Here is a 27,210-nt window from a genome sequence, read left to right as displayed (position 1 = left end):
CAGATTCCCAAGTTACACAACAGCTATTCAGGAAAGCTCTAACCAATTACCGAGTCAATACTCAAACATCAGGAAGGTTAGAGAAGTTACAGATGACATTTTAACACTGAAACAGCCCACTCTGCCTCACTTCTCTTCTGGCCAGATGCCCTTCGCTGAGCTCTAAGGATATTTAGAAGCAGCCTATTTAAAATTCTGCTGTGTATTGTCATGACTAAAATACTTTCTATCTTAGAGATGTCAAAACAACAAAATTTGGTAAGCAATTAGTCTATAATATGATCTAATTGCACTGGTACTTAGGGATAAAGATGGATGGAGTTCTTGGTGTGGAAAGCTAAAACTGAAGGCAGTAACTCAGACTTCTGCTGGCAGGACGCTCACAATCCATGCACAGAGGCTATGTTGAAATGATGGAGCATAACAGCTCCTAAGGCGCCGTTACAGTCTATTGTCCCTACAATCTATATATTTAACAGACCCTAAATATCCTGTGACACAGCCGACCAGAACAACTCCATTGGTGCCGTTCTGGCCAATCAAGTCAACAATGTTTCATTTTAAAGTGCTAAAATCAGGATATACCCAACAAAGTGAAATATACCACGGGCAAACTTGTATTCAGATGGACATATATATGAATCTATACATTACAAAGACACAAGCGCCCCTATGCCTGTGTAGGAAATGTTTGTCCACACTCATCATACATATGAAGCATATTTTATACATACCTAATGTTACTAAATGTCACAAAAACACTCTACAGTGGATATCCTGAGCCTCTGCCCAGATCCCCCCTCAGGACTGAGAGGTTGGCTCCCTCAGTTGCAGGGAGCATCGTTGGTAGCTAGCCCTCAGTTGTTGGCCCTCTTTGGCATTGCCTCAGCTAAAGAGAGTCACCTCACCCAAGGTCATGTCCCCTGGCCAGGGTAGCCCTCATCCAATGACTGGTTGACACAAGTGTATAAAAGTTCACCCCCTCCACCCAATTTAGGACAATTCTGAATGGCCATGGCAGCCCTGAAGCTTCCCCTGGGGTTGACTGAGGCTTGACTGAGACTGCATCATAGACCAATCCTGTTTTTGTCCTTTTCCTTCCACGGGTGGCAGTTAGAAAGAGCACACCACAATAAACATGCTCGCTAATGTCTATCTCCCACTCAGCTTCTCAAGGAACCCAAATCTGTGACACACTGCCTTGCAAAGGCTGTCCAAATAAGAGAGTGACAAGGTATGCTTAATAAATTATAGGGTTTTATGACAGCAACTCTGTGAAAAATTCTCTAAAACTATATTATGGGTTATAAGGAACAAATTCATAAATCTAATTTATGGATCTCTATATTTAAGAAAACAGATAATTCCAAAGTGAACAATTTCGAAGACACATCGAATTGAATTTGTCACAATCCATTTCACCTATCTTATTGCACATTATATATTTATCCTCTTTGACCTCAGAAGAAAATCTAAGCCTCAGAAGAAAAAGCAGTATCCTATGGAACCTCATAAAATTAAGATGGATATTTTGATTATAAGAATGCCAAAGCTACCATAATGCGGTTCTTAATTTACTCTTCTGCATGCATCTAACCTAACAAGCAAGGATAGATATAAGCTCTAGAAACTCAACAAAGCCTATAAACCCACAAAATACATGTTCAAAACAGTGAAATTACTGGGAGGGAGATCATGTTAAGGAGAGCTTGTGAGCTCTCCTTGTACATAATGGAGTATAACGGATTTTTCCATTATGCTTGACTTTTCCAGTGCCCAAAATGCAACCCCAGTAAAGTCATCTACAGAGAGAGTTCTCTTCATCCAGGAAACCAGAGTTCTCTGGTTCTGCAGAAACTACTTTGCCACTTACCCTCAGGGGCTCCATTATATCCAGTGTGACGTATTTTAGGTCAAGTTTGGATCTATTAGTACTTTTTTCAATTGTAACCTAATCTCTCATCTCTTACCCATGTCTTCCAAAGCAAAATAAGATTATTTCAGTAACTCAGACTTCTCCCTCCCAAATGAATTGAGAAAAGTCAATGAACAACACTTAAAATTAACTTGCAGCGTTTGAAGTTAGTAGTGTCTTACGTTTGAACTCCAATTCCAGCTGATGATACAAATTCAACAATACAGGGTCACAGTGTCAGACAAACAGAGATTCACTGCTGGAAGCAAGGTATGCCCAGTGCCAATTTACTCCTAGGTATGCTGCACATGGATTAGGATGCTCTCTTCTAAGGCTGGTTGGAATGACAGATGGCCTTCAGTGAATGGCAGAGTTGCTACGACAATACTGAATTTATTTCTCATTGCTCCCTCAAACTAGATGGCATAGACACACATTATGTTTTAAAGATTCTCTCTGCTAACATTCAGAACAAAAATTTCTAGATGCATTTTTCCAAGAAATATTTCCTTCAGAGTATTAATCAGAAGCAAATGATTTTCATAATTTAATAACAGAATGGTTATTTAAATGAAGTCATTTTTTTGTGGAATGAAGTTTCTGAGCTGTATTAATTCTAAATATATTTTATCTAGCCCAGTGATTTTTTAACTAGAGTCCATATTCTCCTTCCTCCCCCAATACTTTGGCAATGTCTGGAGAGAATTTTGGTTGTCACCAAAGGGAGGGGTGCTACTGGCATCTAATGAGTAGGGGCCACATAGTACCCCCCACCATGACAAAGAATTATCAGGCCAAAAAAAAAAAGTCAATAATGCTGAGGTTGAGAAACCCTGATCTAACTTAATTAACCTGAAGTTTCCATAGCTTTGTATAGCAACTCAGTTGTAAAGGAGTTTAACTATGTGAGTTAGCCAAAATGCCAAAATCTGAAAAATCTACTCTTTCCTTCTTCTGACCCTCCCATTATTGTGTGAGGACCTCTTAAGTCTGACAAAACAGTATATTTGTTCTCTATATTCAAGGTCACCCATGATTTAGTTAAAGGGGATAGGAAACATAAGAAAATGCTCACTCTACCAGAAGCCATACTAGGTGTGTTCACATATATCTTATTTTTTCGTTGTAACTCAGGTTACTATCCTCGTATTATAGACAAAGAAACTAAGATTCGGAGAGGGTAATCAACTTGCTAAATATCACACAGATGGTAAGTGACAACTCAGTGACTACTATTCCAAGTGAGAATAGTTAAAACTCATTAATACTTTCTCATATATGCAAGGAAAATTTCTGAATCACTAATGGTTGTACTACTCAAAGAAAACTTTGGCATCATTGATAGTTAATGGGATGAGGAGGGTAAGTAAATTTTCACCATATATTTTTCTGTATTAGAATTTTCAGTAAACATATATTACTTTCATTTGAAAACTAATAAATTAAAAAAGATTCAAATAAATCATTGACATACTTCTCAGATTAATTTTAGGATTAACCCTTGACAAAAGAACAAAGTAGGAGATGGTCCCAAGTGTATGTACCCAGTCTGTTGTTGTTGACCCAATTTCCGACTCAATGTCTCTATGCCAATACTTGTTTACTCATTCAGATCCCCAAAACAGATCTTATAACATTATTCACATCAAGATTTAATATGTTATTTCATGGTGTTCTCACTGAGAATATAGTATCAAAGATTGAAAGATTGACTCTGTGTTTATCTCTAATATCAGAATGGTAGAAGAGGTTTGGGGGCAAGACTCTTCTTCTCTTGTGGTCCTGAGACCTCACTCTGTATGTAACCATTTATTCAGGCAGTTCTTAAAGAGGGGTTCTGCCTTGTGAGGATGGGGCACTTAGTTGATTGAGCAGATCCAGTGACCGGCATGTGCATGAAGAGGCCCAAGTACATAAAAGTTTATGGCTTAACAGGCACCAAAAGACACATATTTCCCCAAATAGTTTCTCTCCTACCTGATCTGAACCTCCCACCAAGAGGATCAATAAAGGCAAAGGGGTCCAATAGTGACCAATTTTTTATTGATTGTTCGATGCTAACCTTAGTAAGTCAGTGCAGTGAGGACACAATAAAATTCTTCATTAAGCTTTGGAAGTCAACCCTTCCAGAGCTAAGCTTCCTAATCTATGTAAGGACTGATCACATTCATACTTTGAAAATTCCATCATACATCCATCCCCTTAAACTCCTTCCCAGCCCATGAACCCCAGCCATCTGCTAGAATGGCTAAAGAGTATAGGAGATCAATCAAGGATGAGAGGTTGATTTAACATGAGCAATGGTTCTATATCCCACTGTAACTGGTTGAATTGTGTCCCCCAAAAAGATATCTTCAGGTCCTAACCCTTAGTACCTGTGAATGTGAACTTAAATGGAAATAGGGTCTTTGCAGATGTAATCAAGTTAAAATGAGGTCACACTGGATTGGAGTGGACTCTAAGTCCAATGACTTGTGCCCTTATAAAAAGAGGGAGATTTGGACACACACACACACACACACACACACACACACACTGGTGACAGCCCTGTGGAGAGAAGCAGAAACTGGAATGATGCAGCTATAAGGCAAGGAATGGCAAAACTTGCCAGCAACCATCAGAAGCTAGGACGTGGCAAGGAAGGAATCTTCCCTAGAATTTTCAGAAGGAGTATGGCCCAGCCAACAACTTGATTTTAAACTAGTCTCCAGAATAGTGAGAAAATAAATTTCTGTTATTTTAAGCCATCTAGTTTATGATCATTTGTTACAGTTTTAGGAAATGAATACACCCAAAATCTCAGAGTGTCACATCACCATACGTTTGACAAGGAAACAAAGAAAAATAAACAACACCCTGGTTATAGCTATATATTCAAATACTTAAGTAACAGTACACATGACCTTGTACTTGTCTCGTGACCTTTTCCACATGCTAGTTTAAAACTCCTTCTAGGAAATAGGAAAGTATAAGTTTATTAGAAAGAATGGAGTCGACATGTATCATATGACCTCACTGATATGAGGAATTCTTAATCGCAGGAAACAAACTGAGGGTTGCTGGAGTGGGGGGTGGGGTGGGAGGGATGGGGTGACTGGGTGATAGACACTGGGGAGGGTATGTGCTCTGGTAAGCGCTGTGAATTGTGCAAGACTGTTGAATCTCAGATCTGTACCTTTGAAACAAATAATGCAATATATGTTAAGAAAAAAAAAAAAGAAGAAGAAGAAGAAGGTAGCAGGAGGGGAAGAATGAAGCGGGGGAAATCGGAGGGGTAGACGAACCATGAGAGACGATGGACTCTGAAAAACAAACTGAGGGTTCTAGAGGGGAGGGGGGTGGGAGGATGGGTTAGCCTGGTGGTGGGTACTGAGGAGGGCACATTCTGCATGGAGCACTGGGTGTTATGCACAAACAATGAATCATGGAACACTACATCAAAAACTAATGATGTAATGTATGGGGATTAACATAAGAATAAAAAAAAAAAGAAAGAATGGAGTCTAGCAAGGATGGAAACAAAGAGGAGACTCTTGGTCCTAACTTTTAAGTTATATTCAGCCTATACTGAATAAACGTATGAATGGAAATAACTTTTTTTTTTTTAAGATTTTATTTATTTATTTGACAGAGATAGACAGAAGAGCACAAGCAGAGGGAGTGGCAGAGGGAGAGGGAGAAGCAGGCTCTGCACTGAGCAGGGAACCCGATGTGGGACTCGATCCCAGGACCCTGAGATCATGACCTGAGCCGAAGGCAGACGCTTAACCATTTGAGCCACCCAGGCACCCGGAAATAACTTTTTAAATTTATTCTAAAACTGTTACCAAAAACCCTGCCCACTATGCTACTCATTTGTTCCTTTACAGTTCTCATGTTAAAAAAAAAAAAAAAGAACTTTCAGAATGTGGCACTGGGAAAATATGGTCATCTCTTTTTAAAAAATGGCATGTTTCATTCATTCATCAGATAATCAGAATTTCTCACCCAGCGTACTCCAACAGCCTCTCAACTGGTCTCCCTGTTTCCATTCTTAACTTCTTGCAGATTAGCAGAACAATCCTTTTATATGTAAATCAGACCATGTTTCTGCCCTGGACAAAACCCATCTGGGGATTCCTATCACCCTCAGAATAAAATGCAAATCCTTTCCAGGGCCGACAAGGTCTAGCATGTTCCACCCCAGGCTATCACTTTACTTCATGTCCCACGGCTCTTCCTTCTCTCACACTACTCATGTCACATGGGTCTCCTTGTTCCTGGTACACTCTACGGACCACTACACGCACTCCACTCACCCCTGCTACCTGGATGCTCTGCCCCCCACTCTTCACCTGGCCTGCACCATGCCTTCACTGAGGTCTCCTCAAGTGTCACTTCCTCACAGTCCTTTCCACCCCATCTAAAAGAACACCCTCTAACTCCCTACTTAACTTGCTTCTATTTCTCTCATGGCTTTTATTCACCTCCTGATATTACTGACATTACATTATCTATTTAATTGCTGATCTCGTCGTTGTCTGTGCTCCCTCATCCCAGCATGGGCTCTATGAGAGCAGGGATTTGGGTCCGGTTTGTTCACTGTTGTATCTCCAGTGCCGAGAACAGTGTCTACTATAGAATAAGCACTTGATACATAATTTGGTGAACCAAAAAAGAAATGAGTGCATTTTGTAAGTTGCTTTGTTTTATTTTTTGCCTTGGCTGACAGGAAACTTAGTCATAAATTCAATGGTGAGTCATAGTAACACAGTAGCCTTCATCACGAGCATATATGCTTCTTCCTTCTTTTTAAATATTCTGATGTTCTATTCCTCTTCTAATCACCTCATATCCCCTTCATTATAAAACATTTTAAATCTTTCGTAATGGGACACAAAGGCCCCAGTGGGCAGGTAGGGTGGGTGCCAGGTTGGGTGCCTGGTTGGGTGCATGGGAGGCAGCCCCGCAGTAAGTGGGAGAGGGTGTATGTATTCATCAGCAGTAATGCTTGAATGTGACACAAAACAGCCCAAACCTTTGGCTGCCTGGAGGGAGCCAGATGAGAATGAGCCAATGGGTCTAGCAGAGCCAGTGAAGGAGGGAAGCAAGTTTTACCTTTTCATTCCTGCAGTTGTTCAGCCCCATATTATTCACGGAGGACAGTTTCCCATCCACACCATGCGGCTGGTGCTGCTGTTGTTCCCGCTGGATCTGTTCGCGCATCTTCCGAGCCTCCTGAATGGCTTTCATCACTGTGTCCTGATCGCCAAACAGGGCGGGGGAGTTGAGACTGGACAGGATATCTGCATACACAGGACGCATCATCAGAAGCTTATGAGACTAGATGCTAACAAAATACTGCCACTTTCCACTCCCCTGTAGAATGCTGCCTTCTCCGAACAAGAAAGGGGTGTGTTTGCTCTTTGGAAAACTGCAGGACTCTACATAGAGCCCCGGGGAAACGAGGATGTGCTGGCCTCTTAGCCGCTGGAGGACAGCCCAGCACACCAGTTAATCGGGGCCCTGTCCCCTTACCTCCTCGCAGAGGAAGGTTCCAAGATTCCAATTGCCAGCTCTGTGTGTGTGTGTGTGTGTGTGTGTGTGTGTGTGTTCTGGTGAGATCCAACAATTAGTGGGGGAGCAGTAGGCAAAAAGGGGGTAAGGAGAGGTACAGAGATATCTGTGCTGCTGGGTATACTAATACAGGAAAGCTGGTTCTGGCCTAGCAGAAAAAATTCTGGAAGGCTACATGTGTACTACGGTGACATCTTCATCTGTGTGTTCATATGTCCACTGCAGGAGAGAGGGTGCGGGAAGGAATACACTGCACTCTGTGTTCCCCAATCACTGGCTGGTTAATGAAGCATTCTACTCATCATGCTGCCTCAGTTATTTACCAAGAGAATGACAACCCATTCCCTACCCCCAGCCGAACACCTACGGCTCTCAGCTCCCTGTCTTCCTGACAGGGAGGCTGTATGTGCGGGAATGGTTTTCACATCAGTACAAAGCTTCAAATAAAGTGAGAATAAATATTTACTTTCATTATATTCCATACAACTCAGAGGGAAAAAAAAATAAAATTAAGCTGACCAATTCTCTTCCATATCTTGCATTTTACTGTAGGTTAAAATTAATACTTTACATAAGCTTTTCCCATTTTTAGACTGAAAGAAGGCAATTGCTTGCTGAGTGATCGATTTCAGCTCCTGTGGTAAAGTTTAATGTGATCCCTTTGTTTGTATCCTGGTATGAACATTTCATGGCACATGTATGTGTATGCACACGCATACACCTCAGACAGGACAGAGGAAACCAGGCCAGAGTCAAGTCCATACCATGCATGTGTGTGTGTGTGTGTGTGCAGTGCATGTGCATATGCATGAGTTTAGAAAGAATTCCCAAGGCTTTCTAGAGTAAATTGTTTAACAGTCAAACAATCGCTTCTTAGGATATAGAAAACCTCTTAGCTTTTGCTCTGGAGCTTTTCTGATAAAAACCAAACAGAACATTTCTATCCAATACCGTCTGGACAAAATTGTGATTGCTTCAGCCCATTTCTAGCTTATGATCTAAGAAATATGTTCTGCTCAAGTATATACTCCATAAGAGCAGGGCCTGTGAATTGTCATCTTTGTCCCTCATGATGCCCAGTATAGCAAACACTCTCCAAACAAAATTCAGAACTGGATAATGAGAAGGCCAATAAAGCCATTTCAAGATCAAGCCTATTATTTATCCTTAAATTGGCTTTTTTTCTTATCTCACAACTTCCAACAATCTAGCAACCATATTCACATACTGGAAATGATTCATTTCTCTCTCCCACACGAGTATCACTGACTTGGAGTGAAAACCTCCTGGCCCCCTGCAGAGGCATCCAGACTCAAAATGAGAATAGGCTGCTGTATGGATCCTAATGTCCCAAATTTTAACGAGGAAGGGGTATATCTCACCATCAGAAGATTCACTTAAACCCAACACAGTGCAGCAAACACTCCAACTGTGAGTTCACAAGAGAGAGCACCGAGTTTATATAACTCAGGCGAGAGGACCCAGATTGTAGTCTTGGCTTTACTTATTAATGGCTACATGGCCTTGGGCAAGCCGTTTTACCTGTAAGAATCATTTTACTTCATCATACGATGAGGGTAATAATGTACTACGTCATACGATGATTGTGAAAAATCAAATAAGATAGGCAAAAACGCTTTTCAACTGTAAATGGCTACACTTACATACTACTTTGTTTATTATAATAAGCATTTCAGGCTCCAGGACTCAATAAGGCAAGAAAGGTAATGTGGTGAAGAAACATAGTTCTCAGTCCCCAATCCCTTGTTATCTCTGTGTCTTATATGAAAATTAAGAGGCTTAGTAACAACATGTTAATACTTCCTTGGCACTCTGCTACCGACAAATGCTTTCACATTTATTGTTCTATTCCACGTGTATATGTAAATGTGGTGGTATTGGTTCAGTCTAGTTTTTTTTTTTAATTATATGCCTTCTAGGTGCCAGAGACTGGGTTAGGCATTTTATATGCATTTTTCTCTCCGGATTCTCATAACAACCTATGAGCTAGGTAATAATATTCCCCTCTAAGAGATTAGGAAACTGAGTTCAAAAATATTAAATAACTTTCCCAGGGTCACATAGCGAGTATGTGAAGGCTCTGAGTCCAAGTGTGTCTGATGCCAAAACCCATGTTTTCCCTCTTTACTTCTCACTGGGGTATGAACGTCCCTAGAGATACTTGGCACCATATCAGAGAGTGTAAGAAGCCCGAAGATCATGATGACATATCTTATCAGATATCAATTTTATTTCATACTATGTCATTGAAGTGTGTCATTCACATTTGTTTTAATGCAAAGCTAATATGGGATAAGATGTAAAATTCACATACATTTTAAAAAGAAAATATAAAACTTCAAAGAAATTTTGGACTTTTGGCAGGCAGCTCGGAGGCCAGGTCCCTTTAGCCCCTTGGAGGCTCTTGTCTGCCTAGAGTTACTTCAGTGGCAAAGCATTAACCAAACACAGAAATCCCCAAGTCTCTGATCTGCTGGATCTAACTCAGCAGTCTCTAAAGAACCCATCCCAGCAGGATTTATATTATGACCTTTTCCAAAAGTTCTAACCACCCAAGACACCGAAAGGAGTTTTGTTTTCAGTAGAAAGGATTTTACTTTTACTTTTTTTTTTTTTTTCTTGGACTAAGGAACACTTTGGAAACAGGGATCAGTCATCACTGGACAGGTTTGCTTTCTTTTACCTAATTCATAAATCTCTTCCTGTTGTTGACATTTCCATTTACCTAAAGAGGATCCTCTTCCCAAGCTTCCTCCAATGGGGCTGGGGATGCTGCTTTTGTTAGGCAGATTAACGGGGCTGGTTTTGCTGGCTGGGAAGAGGCTCTGGGTGGGAGATGTTGGGGACTTCACAGGCTCAGCTGTCTTGGGTCTGGAAGAGAGATTCAGCGGCTGCGCTGCTGCTTCATCCTACAAGAGTTTAACATAATTATTATAAAAAAAAAGACAAATGAAGCACATTATCACTTAGTAAGCCACCGTTATTTTACACCTCAGAGACAATGCCACATTCTCCTACAATAATAACAAAAGAAGCTAATTATCTACCTCCTTGAAGATTCATCGGAAGGAAACCTCATTAATTTCCCTGTGTTATGCTTCTATTTACATTAACTGTGTAGTTGGATCATTCTTTTTGCCAAATTAAAATCTGAATTAGCTCACATTACAGCTTAATTTCCTAATGTGTTTTCAAGGATCTAAATTAACCTAGGGCATTTACAAAGAATTATTTAAAATTTCAGCAGCTCTGTAGTGCTTTTGTGTTATTCTCTCTGAAAAGTTCCTGCAACTATAAATAGGCTCTGCAGCTAATTTTTTAATATATATTTTAAATCAAACAATTGCAAGTACTTTAAAAATGGAAACACCGGCTTCTTCTGCTCTCCTGGGCCTCTGCCCAGGGAGCCACATGCCACAGCATGGTTTCTATGTGGCTTTCTGGGTGTGGACACTCCTCATGGTCTATATTCTGGTCTCTATTCAGGTTTAAAATTAATTTTTGCAAAGAGCAAGCACACATTATAATTATGTTTTACATACCATGCTATATGTAATTTATTTTTCGTGTCTAAAGTGATGTCTCTTTATAAAATTCTTTGCTGTGTATATTTACAGAATGTCTATTTTAAGATGCCTGTTCTTCTATACTGGGCACAGTATTCAAGTATCTGACTTGTAACTCTAGTGTAACCAGGAGCTTGAAAGCTAAACTCCTTGCCTTTATTTTGTCTCATTTATCCTGTCATTAAACACATATAACAACATGCCCATCGTTTTAGAAATTAAGTTGTAATATAAACATATTCATTTAAATGTTCAGTTTTAAGATCTATATTATTGTGTTCTACAATAAAATTGTCAGCAAGTGTTAATTTCTCTTTTGCTTCTGAGAAGGCATGGAGAATTTTTTTAATGTCATTTTTTAAAACACAATAGAGCTTGGAAACAGAACATCCTCCTCCCCTTTGGGAAGAGAGCCTGATCCTACCTAATCTCTAAGGTCTCACCTAGTATCGTGGTCATTGTTTAAGGGGGGGACAAAAAGAGATGCCAGAAAAGGCTACTCCGGAGGATGATTAGAAAGAGGAAATAGAAACAACACGTACAAAAAGCCAGTATATACACCAAGGATTGTGCTAGACATTTTCACGTATATTAGCTCATTTAACTAGCAGTAAGTCTATCAGGTTGGGCAGTATTATTCTAAATTCACAAAGAAGGAAGGGTCAGAGTGATAAAATCATTGTTCAAAGCCATACATGGAAGGACAACATGTGAATTCTAGTTTACTGGACTCCAAATCCCAGGTCCCTTTTCTATTAAACTATCAGAGAAAATAAGTCATTTGATAATGTAGTGAATTTTTTTTTTTCTTGGTAGGAAATAGATAATCTGGCACATCTCTGTTGCAATGTACATTTGTCTATATCTAGACATAGGAGGGGGTCTCAGGAAACACGACTGCATCATTATGCATGTCAAAAATGTCTTCTGAGGGGCACCTGGGTGGCTCAGTCATTAAGCGTCTGCCTTCGGCTCAGGTCATGATCCCAGGGTCCTGGGATCGAGCCCCGCATCGGGCTCCCTGCTCCACGGGAAGCCTGCTTCTCTCTCTCCCACTCCCCCTGCTTGTGTTCCCTCTCTAGCTGTGTCTCTCTCTGTCAAATAAATAAATAAATAAATAAATCTTTAAAAAAAAGTCTTCCGTGCTTGATTACAATTTACTTCTCTTTACTCTGCACTCAAAGGATATTTAGACTAATTAGTTCCTTTACTCCTATCTAAATAATAGTTATTTACATGCTAGGTATATAGTTTTCTCCATGTTTCTTTTATTTGGGGTTCACTGAGGTTCTTAGGTATCTGAGTTAAGACTGTTCTTCAAAGTTGGAAAATTTTCAGCCATTACTTCCTCAAATATATTTTTCTGTTCCTTCCTTTTCCTTCTGAGGCTCTGGGTGCATACATTAGGCCAGCTGATGTCCCACAGTACTGACAGGCTTCTTTCTATGTATTTCATTTTGGATAGTTTCATCATTCTGTCATGAAGTTCACTCATCTTTCCTTCTCTGATGTCTAATCCCATCAGTACTAGTCCAGTATACTTTTCAACTCAAAAACTATATTTCTCATCTCCAGACATTCCGTGGATGTGTTCCACGTCTTGCCTTATAATGCTCATGTTTCCCTCTATCTTCTTAAATATACAGAGCTTATAGCATCTATTTTTTTCAGCTTTGACTATACCCCAATTATTTATTTTTATAATTCAATGATTGCAACTTCTGCTAACAATGCCACTGGGCATGGGAAGCATCTACCAATTCTTTTTCACCACGGCAGGCCTGATATTGGTTCTCACGGCATGCCCTGGCCTGAAAGAAATTTCGTGGGTGTTTTTTAGGAGGAAGATTTGCCTACCTCTTCATTTGGCTATAGTTGGCTGACCCTGTAGTAGCTGTTCTTACTGTCTGAACTACTAATTCTATCATCTGTGCCATTTTGGGGTCTGTTTCTATTGATTGACTTTTCTCCTCATTATTGTTCATATTCTCTTGCTTCTACAAAAGCCTGGTAATTACTGAACGGATGCTACACACTATGAATTTTACATTGCGGGTGTTGTAGTTCGTGTATTCTTTCAAATATTTGTGGACTTTCTTCTGAGACACAGAAAAATTTGGTCCTTTCTAGGCTTGCTTTTAAGCTTGGGAGGTAGGTTCAGAGAAGCCATTAATCTAGGGGTAATTTGGCCCCATTACTGAGGTAACACCCTTTGGGCAACACTACTTGATACCCCGTATGTCGGGAGATCTTTCCACTCTGGCTAATGGGAAAACAAACCACTCTCAGTCCTTTGTGAACCTTGCAATTGCTTTGCCTGCTACGTCTGGTATTCTCCCCTGGCCTCAGAGTTTCCTCATATGCATATGCTGATCAATATTCAGCTAAATACAGGGGAATCTTCTACAGATTTTTAGTACTCTCCCTCTGTGTGCAGCTCTCTCCTCTCTGGTACTCTACCTCACAAATTCTAGCTACCCTGGCATCCCAAAACTCTGAACTCTATGTCTCTACTCAGGGAGCCCGCCATGTTCCATGTGGGTAGCCCTCCTTGCACTATGACCTAGAAACTACCTCTAGACAGTAAGCTGGAATAATTGTAGTACTTGCCTCACTTGTTTCTCTTCTCTCAGGAATCACTGTCCTATATTCCTATTGCCAATGTCTGAGAATCATTGTTTTATATATTTTGTCCTATGTTCCAGTTGCTTAAGCGGGGAGACTAAATCTGATCCCGGTTCCTCCACTATAGCTGAACATGGAAATCCTCTAGGTATTCAGTTAGGCTCTCTCTTGGTATACAACTGGATATTTCCATTACAACCACTACCACCAACACCACCATCATCTTCTTTATTACCGTCAGATCACCATCATCACAGTCACTATACTTACATTATGGAGTGAATACTATCTGCTAGAGGATTTAAGACTCATAATATTAACTCCCATTTTTCAGAGCAGAAAACTAAGGCTGAAAGAAGTTAAGTAACTTGCCCAAAGTGACACAGATGGTAAAAGTGGTAGAACTGAAATTTGAACAACAACAACAACAAAAACCATTCTAAGTTCTGATGTTGATAATTACAGTAGATAAAAATTCTGAGGGAAAGAAGGTATATAAGATCATCTATGTTTAATTTTGTTACCTTCAGCAAGCTATGCCCTATGTCATGTGGTCACATTATATACAGAGGGAAAGCAATGATTACAGAGAGAATCATATTTTAGTGACCATAATCCTTGCAATTACCAATTCATGAGATTATTCTCAGAACTTCTTCAATAATAGGTAGCAGCTATTTTTTTTAATTTAAAACATTTGCTTTATGCCTTGATCTATATATTTTTACCCACACATACAATAAACAATATAATAAGTATAAAGAATGTTTCCTTTGTTATTAACATAAAATATAGTCAAGTCAAATTATATAGAGAACTCCCTAAGAATTTGCATGCGGTCAAGTGAGTAATAAAACTCAGTTGGCCCACAAAGCTGGAATGGTAAAAGCAGATGTAAACTTGAATTTAACCAGGGAACATTTTACTCATCAAGTAAAGGCTTGGTTTGGTGCAGTTCCATTTGGCCAACTCACTTATAAAATGACTTTTTCACGTTAAATATCTAATATTCAATACCTCAAGTCAGTAATGTTTGATATGTCCATATTCTAACAACTATAATTAAACAAAGTGCTTTGGTTTGAGTTGTAGTGTTCTGACTCTTATTCACAAACAGAAACTTTTGGAACACAAAATAGATAGCCTGTTTCCATAAGTCATGCTACCTTATTAAATGTAAGCTGCCTATTGTCATACCTCAATTTTCTAACAACAAAGCATAAATGTTCATCTATTTCTTTGGAGAATTTAAAGCATGGGCAGCATTAAATTAATTCCTATCTGCACATTATAGAACATAAAACAATTTCAGGGGTTTTGCAGCATTTGATGCTGTTTTGTTGGCCTTAGATGTTTCCCTTGTGAAAATTTAATAACTGCAAATTTTCTCCAAATGTAGTACTCGAAGCACATTACAGTAATACCTCTGTGCTTAGCCTATCCCTCTAGGTGGGCAAGTGAATGATACAAAACAATTGTTTCTCTGAACTATATTATAAAAACCAACCAGTACCACCTATAGGTACCAGCTGCAGCACAAAGTTGGAGCATATCACCCATTTCCCTCTGTCGCCAAATACTTCCTAGGTGCCACGTTTTAAGGCGCTGAAAATTAGTGAGGAGAGGCATCTATCAATGTCCCAGCCATAACTTGGAAGAGCCTGTTTATCCTCTCACAACTACCTGGCATCAAAGGATGAGTAGATAATGACACCATAACTTCCTCAGAGCCCACATTAACTATTCTTGAAGGAGAGACCTTTATCAACAAACCATATGAAGTTCAGCAGTAGATTCTTTTCTGTCCCCCTTTTTTTTTAATCTAAAGTTTTGAGAACCTCCCGTTCTGGTCCTATAAGTTGGCTCCCACCTGTTTAAGGAACTTCGAGAGAAAGGGTCACAAGTCCATGACAAAGACTGGAAGTAAAACCATGGCCACTCATGACAGTGAACATTAAAAAATAAAAGCCAGAATCCAAAGGGGAAAAGCTCCTGAGAAGTGAATTTGCAGATTTAGGTAAAGATCTCACAATATGGCACTATTGTCATCAAAAGGGAAACAACTGTTTCTCAGTGCTCAATCATGAAATTTACCATAAAGAGGAGCATTTGGGGTTCCTTTATGCTGCTATGCTTCCTGCTGTTTATTCCCACCCCAGCCTGGTTCACTACTTTTCTTGTGACGCTGTTTTCCAAACTGTTTTCACAATCCTGCAAAGCAAGTACCTTAACTTGAGTTACAGGGCTGGTCCCTCTCTTTTCATTTTTTATCCCGGTAGGTGAGACTGCCCCTGCTGGGTTTGGTGGCTGTGGAGCTGACGGCATCTTTGCTCCAGGTGACACCTGCATGCTGGCCAGCTGAGCGGCATAGAGCTGCTGCAAAACAGGGAAGACAAACATTATCTTTTTAAAGGCAGCTGAAATTGAGTTTCGCAAAAGAACAAAACAAAACAAAAAACTTACTGTATTGTTAGATAACTATTTCTCTGCCAGCCTTACAATTTCTCTTCCACTATTTTTAAAAGAGGAAGTAAGAGAGACCAAATAATATAAAGAAAGGGTACTAGCATGAGAACCATTGTCCTGTTCCTGGTCCTTCTAGCAATGACTCTATGAACCTGAACAAAGGGTTTGGGTGCTCTAGAACTCAGTTTCCTCGGTACAAAAAGAAATTTGACTAAATGGTTTCTATGATTCTTTCTAGTGCCTAAAATTGTTATTAGAAGTTCTTCAAATGTCAGTATGTCCATTCATATAATTTTAATATTCATGAACTAACTAATGAATCTGAACTTTCCTAGGGATTCCTGGAAGAACATTGTTCTTATTCAATACTGACCAAGCTTCTCTTGGGGATGCTGATCCTTCTGGATGATAAGAATGCTGCCCTCAAGATCCCCGAGGCTCAACAGCAGTCACTGTTTTCTTGAGGTCTTATTTCTAGGCAGCATATAACATAATCCTCAAGATAATATAGCCAGATTCTTGACCAAAAAATGAAATGAAATGAAATGAAATGGAATGAAATGAAATGAATAAAGCTTCTTTTTCCTAGCACAGGATGTTAAATCCTTAACTGTTGATTTATTAGCTTTTGGGTGAAATTGGTAATAAATGAATGTGTTAATCTGCTATGGTTAACCAGAATTCAGATACCTCAATCTTCACACTATTTAATGCCTGGAAACTCCATTCAAATATTTTCTTTTCTTCTTATAATCAAGATTAAGCCATTACCTTGATAGTCATATTTCTATCATAATAAATAGAAAGCTTCCTAGTTCATCAACCACAGGGAAAATAGCTCAAACTTTGCCATATTAGTAAGGGAAAAAAACAGGTGGTTTGTATGTAATTTCCAGCATTACTATCATTCAGATGGACAAATAAAAAAAATTACAGTAATCAAAAACAGACCTTTCAGCACATGTAATTAAATGAAAGCTTAATAAAGAATAATTTGCAAGAGCCAGATGTGCTTATGTCATGATTGTTGCTTTCTTTGGAACAATTTTTCTAATATAACAAGCCTCTAAAGAAATTAAAGTTTCATAATTCTGTATGTGCAATGACTCAGTGGCAAGAAAAATTCACAAGTAAGAGTCAGTCAAACTGCTAGAACTTGGGGAGAAAAGGCTACCTCTTCTGTTTCCTTTTTACTCTGTGGTATCCTTTTCCTTTGAAATTCAGCCAGGTATCTCCAAAGGGGGGGCAAGTGAAGCTTCTGAAATTTTTCTGCTTGGATAAAACCACTGAAGAAAAGTTTTATGCTGAATGGAGTGAAGATGGTTGAGAGCTGAAAAAGTGTCGCCACACAGTATCTGGTGTTGTGACCAATATGCCCTCCTACTGAGTATTAAAGAGTCATCAAATCTGAGAGAGGCAAGAGTCCTTAGGTATCATTTATGCCTTCATTTTCCCTCAATAATTCACAAGATCAGAAGAAAGTCAATTTTACTCAATTTTGACTCCTCCAGGGAACTTCAACTAGTGAAAGACACAGAAAAAGAAATCCTTGGGAACAAATCTGTTTTTTAAAAAGCTGACTAAATTCAGAAAGCCTTCAGATTGAACAATACAATTGTTTTTTGCTTTTTAGAAATAATATTAATTGCTTCCTCTAAAGCTTTGAAAACCATTTATTTCACATCCCTTTCTAGTGGTTTATACCTAAGAGAGGAAAGACCCCAGAAATGCTGAGATTCCTCAGAGTTCCCTGTGAGCTGTGATCACTGGTCGTGGCAAGAAGCAGCATCGCCACATACCATAACACTTACAGAGCTGGGTCAACTGAACAGTAGGATATCAGATAAGATGGAGTAGAATAAGCCTTGAAATAAAAATTAGAAAACAGAGCCCAATGTAAAGATAGAAGGTGCTCACGAAGGTAAAAATTGTCACATCCTATCTAACAAAATACATAATTTTAGATGTAAGTACCATGCTTCAAACTCAAGACTTCAGATCTGACCTAGAAAAAAAGAATGCCATTCACTGAATAGGTGCAGGTTTACCAAATGATTTCACAGACAGCTCATCTTCTAAGCTAACATTAACTGAATATGTTCTATATGCAAGTCTCTGTGTTAGAAACTGTGGAGGATTCAAAGTCTTGGAACAAGCACATAGCTTTGGAGAAGATGTAAGATATAGATCCTGAACACTTGATGTGCACCTTTTTTGTGGCACTTATCACTTTTTTTAAACCTGTGTTTAGTTGTACACATATGTCTTATCATGCTGGATAGACCATAAGCTTACTGAAGTCATGATCCACCTGATTATTTGAATGCCTAGCAGCAAGAATAGTGCCTTGCAAATAAAAGATAACCAATCAATATTTTCTGAATTAACATACTATACAAAATCACTGGATGTTAGGAAGGAGAGATATTCTCTATAAATGAGGCAACAGAAGTGGTATATGATGATATTTATCGTATATGATGAATAATTTTATGCTCCTGAGTTAAAAAAAAAAAAAAGGAAAATAAACCCAGCCCAAATTAAATCACACTGTTTCACAAGACATTAATCTTTTGAAGTCATTTGTTAAAATGTTAACTAGAAAGCTTTTCGATAACTGCTAGCTTCAGTCACCTGTCTCAAACTTTTCTGACACAAATTCTACTGTTGAGTAGCAACTGAGGGGGTAGTACCAATTTTTCTTCGCAGCCTAGTTACTTATTTAGTTTCTCTAAATGCTACGGCATCCTTTTTTGGAAGAACATAAAATATGAGTTATTCAAATAAATAGCTTTAGTTCAAAAACTCCTTTGCGGGCTAATGGTTTGGGAAAGAGAAAGGTTAAACTCTGATAAACTACTGCATGAGGGTTTACAAAAGTGTCATTCCACATAGGATTCTGAGATCATAGTTCATAGTCACAATGATGATGATGAATATTCATTTCCAGACACAGTTGAGGTTTATAAAACCAACAATGTAGTAAAGCTTGTAACAGGCTTAGCCAGAGTCTCACAAACATTTAAACTTTGGTGAAGACTGTTTCTGTAAATACAGATTTTTTCCATTTCAATCTTGAAAAATGTTCAGTGATTGTTTGGGATATTGTTTCTTTGTCCAAGATACATAAAAGACATGCAGTGCATACACGTAAAAAATGAGCCTAGCTAAATATTTTTTCAAAATTATAAAATCACACATATTTTATAGGAGCATTTTCAGAAATGCTTTTATTATTTTATGGCTAAAAATACTCCACCTTTATTATTATTAGTTCAGGTTTAATAAAGTAGCCAGTACTAAGATTTTGGTACGTTGAAAAATGCCACACTTAGCCCCAGAACTGAAAGGGTCTTACCAGATCATTTAGTTTAGTCTTACCGCCTCCTTCTACTGATGAGTGGAGGACTATAGAAGAGCAGTGCCGCACTCAAGACGGCATAACTAGTTGGTATTAGAAGAACACTCTAGCTCTCATTTCGACATTACCATTTAAAGTAGAAATGACTATATGATGAACCAACCATTGTACCCTGCAGAGACATTTCCAGCATTGATGAATTTGTTCAATGGCAACTCTTTATCAAATGCTTACTATTACCTAAACATTACGCTAAATACCAGAGGTGCAACAGCAAGCAACTCTGAAATAGCCCATGCCTTAATGGAGCTAGAAAGAATAACTGATATTAAATAAATGCTTAGACAGTAACTATGAACTATGGTTAGGTTGAGTGCTGAGAAAGAAAAATACAGAATGTCAAAAGAACATCGAACAAAGGTATTTAACATAGTCTGGAGAATCAAAATAGCTTCTCTAAGGAAGTAATACTTTAAGTAAGAATTATCCAGGTGGAAAGGCTATAAAGAACATTCCAGAAAAAAGAACACTGATCATTATGGCTCTGAGGTAGAAAAGAAGATAACATTTTAAGAAACTCAAAAAGGGCCAACGTGGCGGGACTATTGAGTGAGGGTGGAGTGGCATAAGAAGAGGCCAGAGAGGGGTAGAGTCTTAATAGGTCACATTAATCATTTTAGACTTTAACCCTCAAAAAAGAAGGATCTAGAAAAAGCAATGAACTAAAACTAAGACACCTAGAATCTTTCCCATGCTTTACCACTAACTCATTGACCAATCTTTTAAATGAATTAGATTAAGAAAGTCCTATGAAGAGCTCACAAATCCATAAATATATACTTCTAATACTGTTTCTAGAGTTCTGTGTCCTGAGACTAGCCTTAAAGAAAAACCTATCTTGCATTCGGATCCTACTGATACTTTAATAACTAGGCCTACTTACATTCAACACAAAACAATAGGTCTACCAAATTCAGCCTTATGGTGAAATTCTTGAGTGTCTTGGACTATATACATTAGTCTATGGTCAGGACCTAAAAAACGTATTGTGTCAGTCATTTTATAACACTACAGCACTTGGGAAGAGAGGCCTGCTTTACCCCCAGTGCAGCCAAATTCATGTCAAATTATAATGAGTAGTGTCACAGTGTACCTAATACTTAACATAATGTGAAATATACAGATATATATATATATAGAAAATACCTGCTTTCTATGATAAAATGATGTAAGATCTCCAGTGGAGAGCCCCATAGAAAAAAAAGGTGGAAGGCCTGTATTCTCATAATCACACGATTTTCACATAATCACATAACCACTCATCCAGCCATTCAATCATCACCCTCATTCATTCATGTGTTCATTCAACAAACATACATTGTGCACTCGGTCAGGTTCTGTGTCAGGTATTTTACATTTATTATTATTATTATTTTTAAAGATTTTATTTATCCATTTAACTGACAGAGAGAGAGAGAGAGAGACAGCGAGAGAGGGAACACAAGCAGGGGGAGTGGGAGAGGGAGAAGCAGGCTTCCCGCCGAGCAGGGAGCCCGATGCGGGGCTCGATCCCAGGACCCCAGGATCATGACCTGAGCTGAAAGCAGACGCTTAACACCTGAGCCACCCAGGCGTCCCTACATTTATTATTTTATTTAGTTTTCAAAATAATTATATAAAATGGGAATTATTATCTATTTTAGAGTCAGTCTCACTTTAAAGCCCATGTGCTTTAAGTAAGCTTTACAGTGAATAGTATCGAAACCCACTTCCTCTGCCCAGCCACCAGACAAGAATCATTGTCCAAGGAGAAGAGAGATTCTGATGTTGCTGCTGCTCCAAGTTCTCAAATAGCAAACTATATTTCCAGATGTCTTGCAGTGACTTTCTCTCAAATGGCACTTCACAGTCCTCAAATACGGAAAGAGTTAATGGTACCAGCAGCCACCTGGAAGGAGCAAGGGGCACAATTTTGATCTAAACAACTCCCTTCTTCAGCCAATCTCTGAGCCATAAGAGAAGACACTCAAAATACCCTAGTGACCCATATTTAATAGACTGATAAAGTAAAAGGAACTATGCAGAGTATAGGCAGAAATAGGAGAACTTGATAAAAATGGAAATTGACAGGGGCTTTAAATTGGCACCACTATGCTCCAGTATATGGAAACCAACAGTAAAAAAGCAGGCACAGCTTCACACACTGGATTCTCTTTGGAGTAAATTCTCCTGTGTTTTGTCATTTCAATTAGAAAGGGCATTTTAAAGTGGCCTGTCGGAATCTGGCCTAGAGAGAAAGAAAAAACATTTTCCTTCAAATACAACTAGCCTATTGGTGGATAATGAAGTAAGGAAGGGAGGGAAAATGCTATTCTATAAAAACAGATTCAATAGGCACTACTGAAAGCTTTCAAGCCCGACACTTATATTTACCCCACTTGCTGTAGGCCCACATAGTATCTGAGAACCCCAGATCCCTCGCCCTGGTTAACTCAGATTCTGTTCTTGTGCACCACACACTACTGGGGGGCGGGGGTGGGAGTGGGGGGTGGCAGTTGGAGATGTTGGAGGAAACAAGCAGGGTGGGTGAGGGCATCTTTACGGAAATGTCATTATTTACTTGACTGATGCTTCCTAACACTAGGCCCCAAGCCTGGCTCAGTTCTCCAGGGACATCCTGGGTTTTGTTACCTTCTCAAAACAATGCTGATGACCGCTCTTCTGCCTACCAAGCGAGGCATGCCATAAAGCTGGACAAGTTCAGCTGTGAGGCTATGGGAAGGTAGAACGGAGACAGGGGTAATTAAGCAGCATGATTTAGTGCTTGTTCAGCACAGGGAAGAAAATATGTCAGTAACAAGTCATTACAGACTGGTTGGGGGGTGGTGCAGAGAAAGCTTAAAAATAATTTGAAAGAGATCACAAATACTTTTACTTCTCATAAACTTCCAATGTCAACAAAATGATCCAGGAAATATAGCTGTGGTTTCATGGAAGGAAAGAACTGAAGTCCTTGTTTTTTAGCATAGAAGGTACTTGTTTAGCTATAGCCCTAATATTTGACACCAAGAAAATTGGCTGTAGGGATAGGAGATGAGAAGGAATAGGGGAAGAGCTACCACTCCCACTCCTCGCATTTTGGGTTAATTTCCAAGTCAGCCTCCTTGCTTCTCCTGCGATATTCTTTCTTTTCCTATTAACCCCTCTTGTTTGTCATAATCCTACTCATCTTTTGAGTCTCAAGTCAAAAATCACTTTCTCCTTAAAGCCTTATCTGACCCCTGCCTCTTTTGTGCTCCCATCATGTCTCTTCTACTCCTGTATACTCTATGGAATGTCTTTTTTTCATGTCTTTATCTCCCAGCAGATTCCAAGCTCCTTAAGGGAAGGACTGGGTCTTATTTATGTCCCAGGGACCTGACATCATGCCTGACATTTAATAGATGCTCTCCTAACACTGACCTCTAAAACTCCTTTATTTCCCTTCTTGTCTCTATCATTTTGGAATCATTATTATTTCTGCCCACACCCTTTTATTCGTATACCTTTTCCTCACACCCTGTCCAAGAGGAGCCCCAGAGATGGAAGTCAACCTTCTCTGTTTTGGTCTTCTTGAACCTATAAAGCATGTGGGTTCATAAGTCATGCACTGATTTTCTTGCAAGGAAACACCAGATAACACAATGTTAGCAGAAGAAAGAACTGTAAACATCATCTAATCCAATCCCTTTGCTTTACAGATGAGGGAAACTCAAACCTATTGCAGGAAGGTGATTTGCATAAGAATACCAACTGGCAAGCAGTAGATAGAAGGAAATCTAGAACCCAGATTCACTACTTGCCCCCTCTGTGTTCAAATGGACTCTTTTCTCCTTGTGCTCTATTCTCTTAGGGAACTCAGTGCAAATAGAATATGTACATTTTATCAGAGCTCTTGATCTGGACTACATAAAAGGATTGTTTTCCCACCATTCCCCTAGAATTAAAAGAGAAATGTATCCTATATGTACTTGAATAGTAATCACTGGGCACCCAAGAATAATTTATGTTGTAGAATTTTATTTTAATATTTATTTTAAAATGTACAAATTTAAAATGCAACTACAGTAATTAGCTTAAGGTAATTATAATCATGTTAAGGTGTTTTCAGATTTTTAAAAGTGAAAGTTTATGCAAATACACATAGAGGGCCAAAATCTGTCTCAGGTGAGAGCAGACCTATTTCACCCCCTTTAAGACTTCAGCTATTTGCCTTTCCACAACAACCAAAGGAAAAATAGGACAAGCATGGACTGTAAGCCATTGGAAAGCCAGGACCTGTTCAATTCATTTCACTATCCCCTGCAGCCTGCTCAAGAATGTCAAGTAAAGAAAAATGAATTGAAAAAAGAGTTTTCCTGGCTAGAGATCCTCTTGTCTATTTTCTCAAGCATTGAGTAGCTCCTCTGACATAACCCATTGTGCTTATGGGGTGGGGAGGCAAGGGGAGAATATGCTGGGTGTGGAGGAGAGGAGAAGCTGTAAAAAAAAAGAAAAAAGAAAAGGCGAGAGGCTCAGGTCAATGGTCCTACCATTCTATGAAGAAAACTTCTTTAAAAAAATTCTGAATCCATCAGGTTGAGCACCCAGGCAGTCATCTGCTACAACAACAAAACAAAACAAAACAAAACACCCCAGAATTCCCTCTTGGATTACACCAATTATACTGGAATGAGTTCGGAAGAGCTTTTCCTCATGGAACATAGTTGCACAGTGCAAATAACTAAGTATAAGCAAAGTGACCCCCAATAATTTTAACAAGAAACCTCGGTCTCTCCTTGCTTTTTCCAAGTATCTTTCTTTCAGGGTGCCAAATAAAGTGTGTCAATACATAATGCTTTATTTACAGAAATAAAGTTCAGTCATTGAAACAATTAGTACTTTGGTTCTTGAAGCAAGTTATTCAAAGAGGTGATAATGAGGGCAGTTGGAAATCGACATTATGGGAATGAATCTGACTGTTTTCCTTCTGTTTCCAAGAGCTGGGCAGGCACTGCTGAAGAGACCCAGCTCTCTGAATGTGCTCCAAGTGGTACAGCTTGCATTCGTAACGCTCCTTTAACTCTCTAGTCACAAAGCTGTAGCTCATCAGGGAAACTTAAACAAGTGCATCTTGACTCTACCAATAGGAAATAAAAACTCATCGAGGAGTCCAGAAGTTGGATTTGAAATCTAAGCATTATTTCCCATGGTCTTTAAGTCACAGGGAAGTTTCAATGGGTATATATATATGTGAGTACATGGGCTGAGTTCAGGAAAGTACTTTTTAAGTAAATGAGTATATATTAGGTTCCTAATATTTAAAAGCATTGTTCCTTTGTAACCAAAAGGTGAATTTTGGTTCAGATTCATTCAAAAAGTATTTATTGAGTGGTTACTAATGGCCAGGCACTATTTGGGAAAACAGAAGTGAGCAGTGACTTTGGGGCAGGGAGAGGGGAGGAGAAGACAGAGACGACGATAAATAAGCACGTAGGTACGTGTAACTTTGATGCTAATATGTGCCATGGAATATAAAGTGACCGGGTATATGAATATGGGGGAGGGGGAATTTTTAAATACTGAGGAGGTCAGGAAAACTAAAATACGGGGCAGTTGAGTAGAGACCTGAAAGAAGCAAGGGAGTAAGCCATGTCACTACCAGGGGACAGCATCCCAGGCAGAGGCAAAGGATAGGTGAATGTCCCGAGGCAAAGAGATGCTGGTGCTTGGAATGTGTGTGGAACAGCAAGGAGGCCAGTGTGGCTGGAGCAGAGTGAGGTGGGCAAAGGGTGATGGGTCAGATGTCAAAAAGAGGGCAAGGGAGCCAGATCATGTAGACCTCAAATACTATCAAACAGACTTCGGATTCCATTCCGAGTTTCCGGGTTTCTAGGAAACACCATTACAACAACATGGCAGACCTGGAAATCCCTCAGCAATACCCACAGAAAAATCTGGAGATATGCCAGGACTGCCTTGCCTTGGCCCATGATGACTGCCAAGAAACCAGATGCTGTTGCTTGAAAAATATTCTACAACTGCTCAGCTTCTATGCCCTTCGATTTCCATCCATAATGAAGCCTCCAAAACAACAGAATGAAGACAAATATGAGTGAGTATTCAATGAAAAAAAAAAGTAAGTTTTTATTTAAATTGTTAAAAATATATATTTGGGAAAACAAAATTGCATGAAAGAAAAGTATAATATTTTCTATATGCTATTTTTCTTCACTTTAATCAAAGGACAGAACAAATGTTACTGGTTGGAAATAAACATGTTTTTTATATGAAAATGTTTTTACTGTTTTTAAACTGAACTTGGTTTTTAACTTCTCAGGAGACTATGGAAGACTGAACACAAGAGTCATGCTAATGAACAAAATTCATGCCTATGATGAAATGCACAGATTTATTAAACAGAAATTTCATATCAATAATAGTAACATGAAATGTACATTTGCAGTAAATATTCAGGGAGGTAAGGATGTATTTTGAATTCACTTTTAAGTGATCAAGTAAACTCGACAAGAAATAATACAAAATGTCCTCTTCTTACTTTCCTCTTTTATTTTCTTCTGTATTTTTTAAATTCAAATTAATGTTTTACCCTGTTTCAGAGCCACCTCCACTAACTGTCATTTTTTGAACTGCAAATTATTAATATTGCCAATTGGAGAAGTTCAGCATATTTTACAGTATGTAAATATGCCATCTGTATCCTACAGTAATACCCATGGCTTACTCCCTAATTAGCAGAAAGGAATGATACCTTATCCATATCAGCCATGGTAAAGATCATTCAAATAGTGTGTAATAAGCACACAACACACTTTATTGTCACTAGATGTGATACTGATACATATACCAACAATCCACCTTTAAAAATCCTTGTAGCAGATGAAGCAAGTAATGGTTAATATAAAGTGCTAAGAAGACCCTTAGAAAAATAAGGTTTATAAGTTGCTGTGAGAGGCAGGACAGCGCAGTGATTAAGAGTATTGAAAACTAATGATGTAATGTATGGTGATTAACATAACATAATAAAATTAAATTTAAAAAAAAGAGTGCACACTCTTCTGTCAGAACTAGATAATCTAAGGCAAGGTTATTTAATCTCTCTGGGCCTTAAATTTCCACATCTTTAAAATGGGAAAAATAATAGTACCTGCTCCAAAAGACTGTTGTATGGAGTAAATGAGTTAATGCACAAAACATACTTAGAAGAAGGGCACACTATAGAGACTTATTCCTATCAGTATATTCTCTTGAAGAGATATCACTCCAAAGATCTTACTCAGAAAAACATCTGGCATTTTTATTCAATTTAGCAAAAATGTATTAGGGATACAAAGATGAAGAAGATATGCGGTCTCTCCCAGGAGCTCACAGCAAGGATCGGAAGGAGAAAGGGAGAGAGCTACAATATGATAAACGGTAGCATAGAAGCATTTACAAATTACTCCTGAAACACCACCAATGGGAACAACTGGGCATTTGTCCCCAGCGTTATTGAGACACTGGCAAAAAATATCGTGTCAGGTTTAGGTGTACAATGTGATGATATGATATATGTACATAATGCGAAATGATTACCACAATAATGTGAGTTAACACACCCACCATGGTTAGTTTTGACTGCGAACAGTTAGGGAAGCTTTGCTTACGTGGAAGCTCTGGAA

General features: G+C 38.9%; 1 protein-coding gene across 6 annotated transcripts in view; it reads right to left on the bottom strand.

The window, feature by feature from the left end:
- The window catches only part of SOX6 (SRY-box transcription factor 6), a 594,109-nt gene that overhangs the window by 66,235 nt on the left and 500,664 nt on the right, over window positions 1-27,210 (bottom strand). For 5 of the 6 annotated variants that reach the window (XM_021685803.1, XM_021685805.1, XM_021685806.1 and 2 more), the window contains 3 exons: window positions 15,910-16,059; window positions 10,218-10,401; window positions 7,013-7,200 (listed from right to left, as the gene is read on the bottom strand). In XM_021685803.1, the coding sequence (XP_021541478.1) occupies window positions 7,013-7,200; window positions 10,218-10,401; window positions 15,910-16,059 (522 nt within the window). Of the gene's footprint in view, window positions 1-7,012; window positions 7,201-10,175; window positions 10,402-15,909; window positions 16,060-27,210 lie in introns of all 6 variants that reach the window. The other variant, XM_021685802.1, reaches the window with a different exon arrangement.

Source organism: Neomonachus schauinslandi, chromosome 11, assembly GCF_002201575.2.
Source record: "Neomonachus schauinslandi chromosome 11, ASM220157v2, whole genome shotgun sequence".
NCBI classification, from domain to species: domain Eukaryota; kingdom Metazoa; phylum Chordata; class Mammalia; order Carnivora; family Phocidae; genus Neomonachus; species Neomonachus schauinslandi.
Note: the sequence above shows the minus strand (reverse complement) of the source record. Positions and strands in the feature narration are given on the sequence as shown.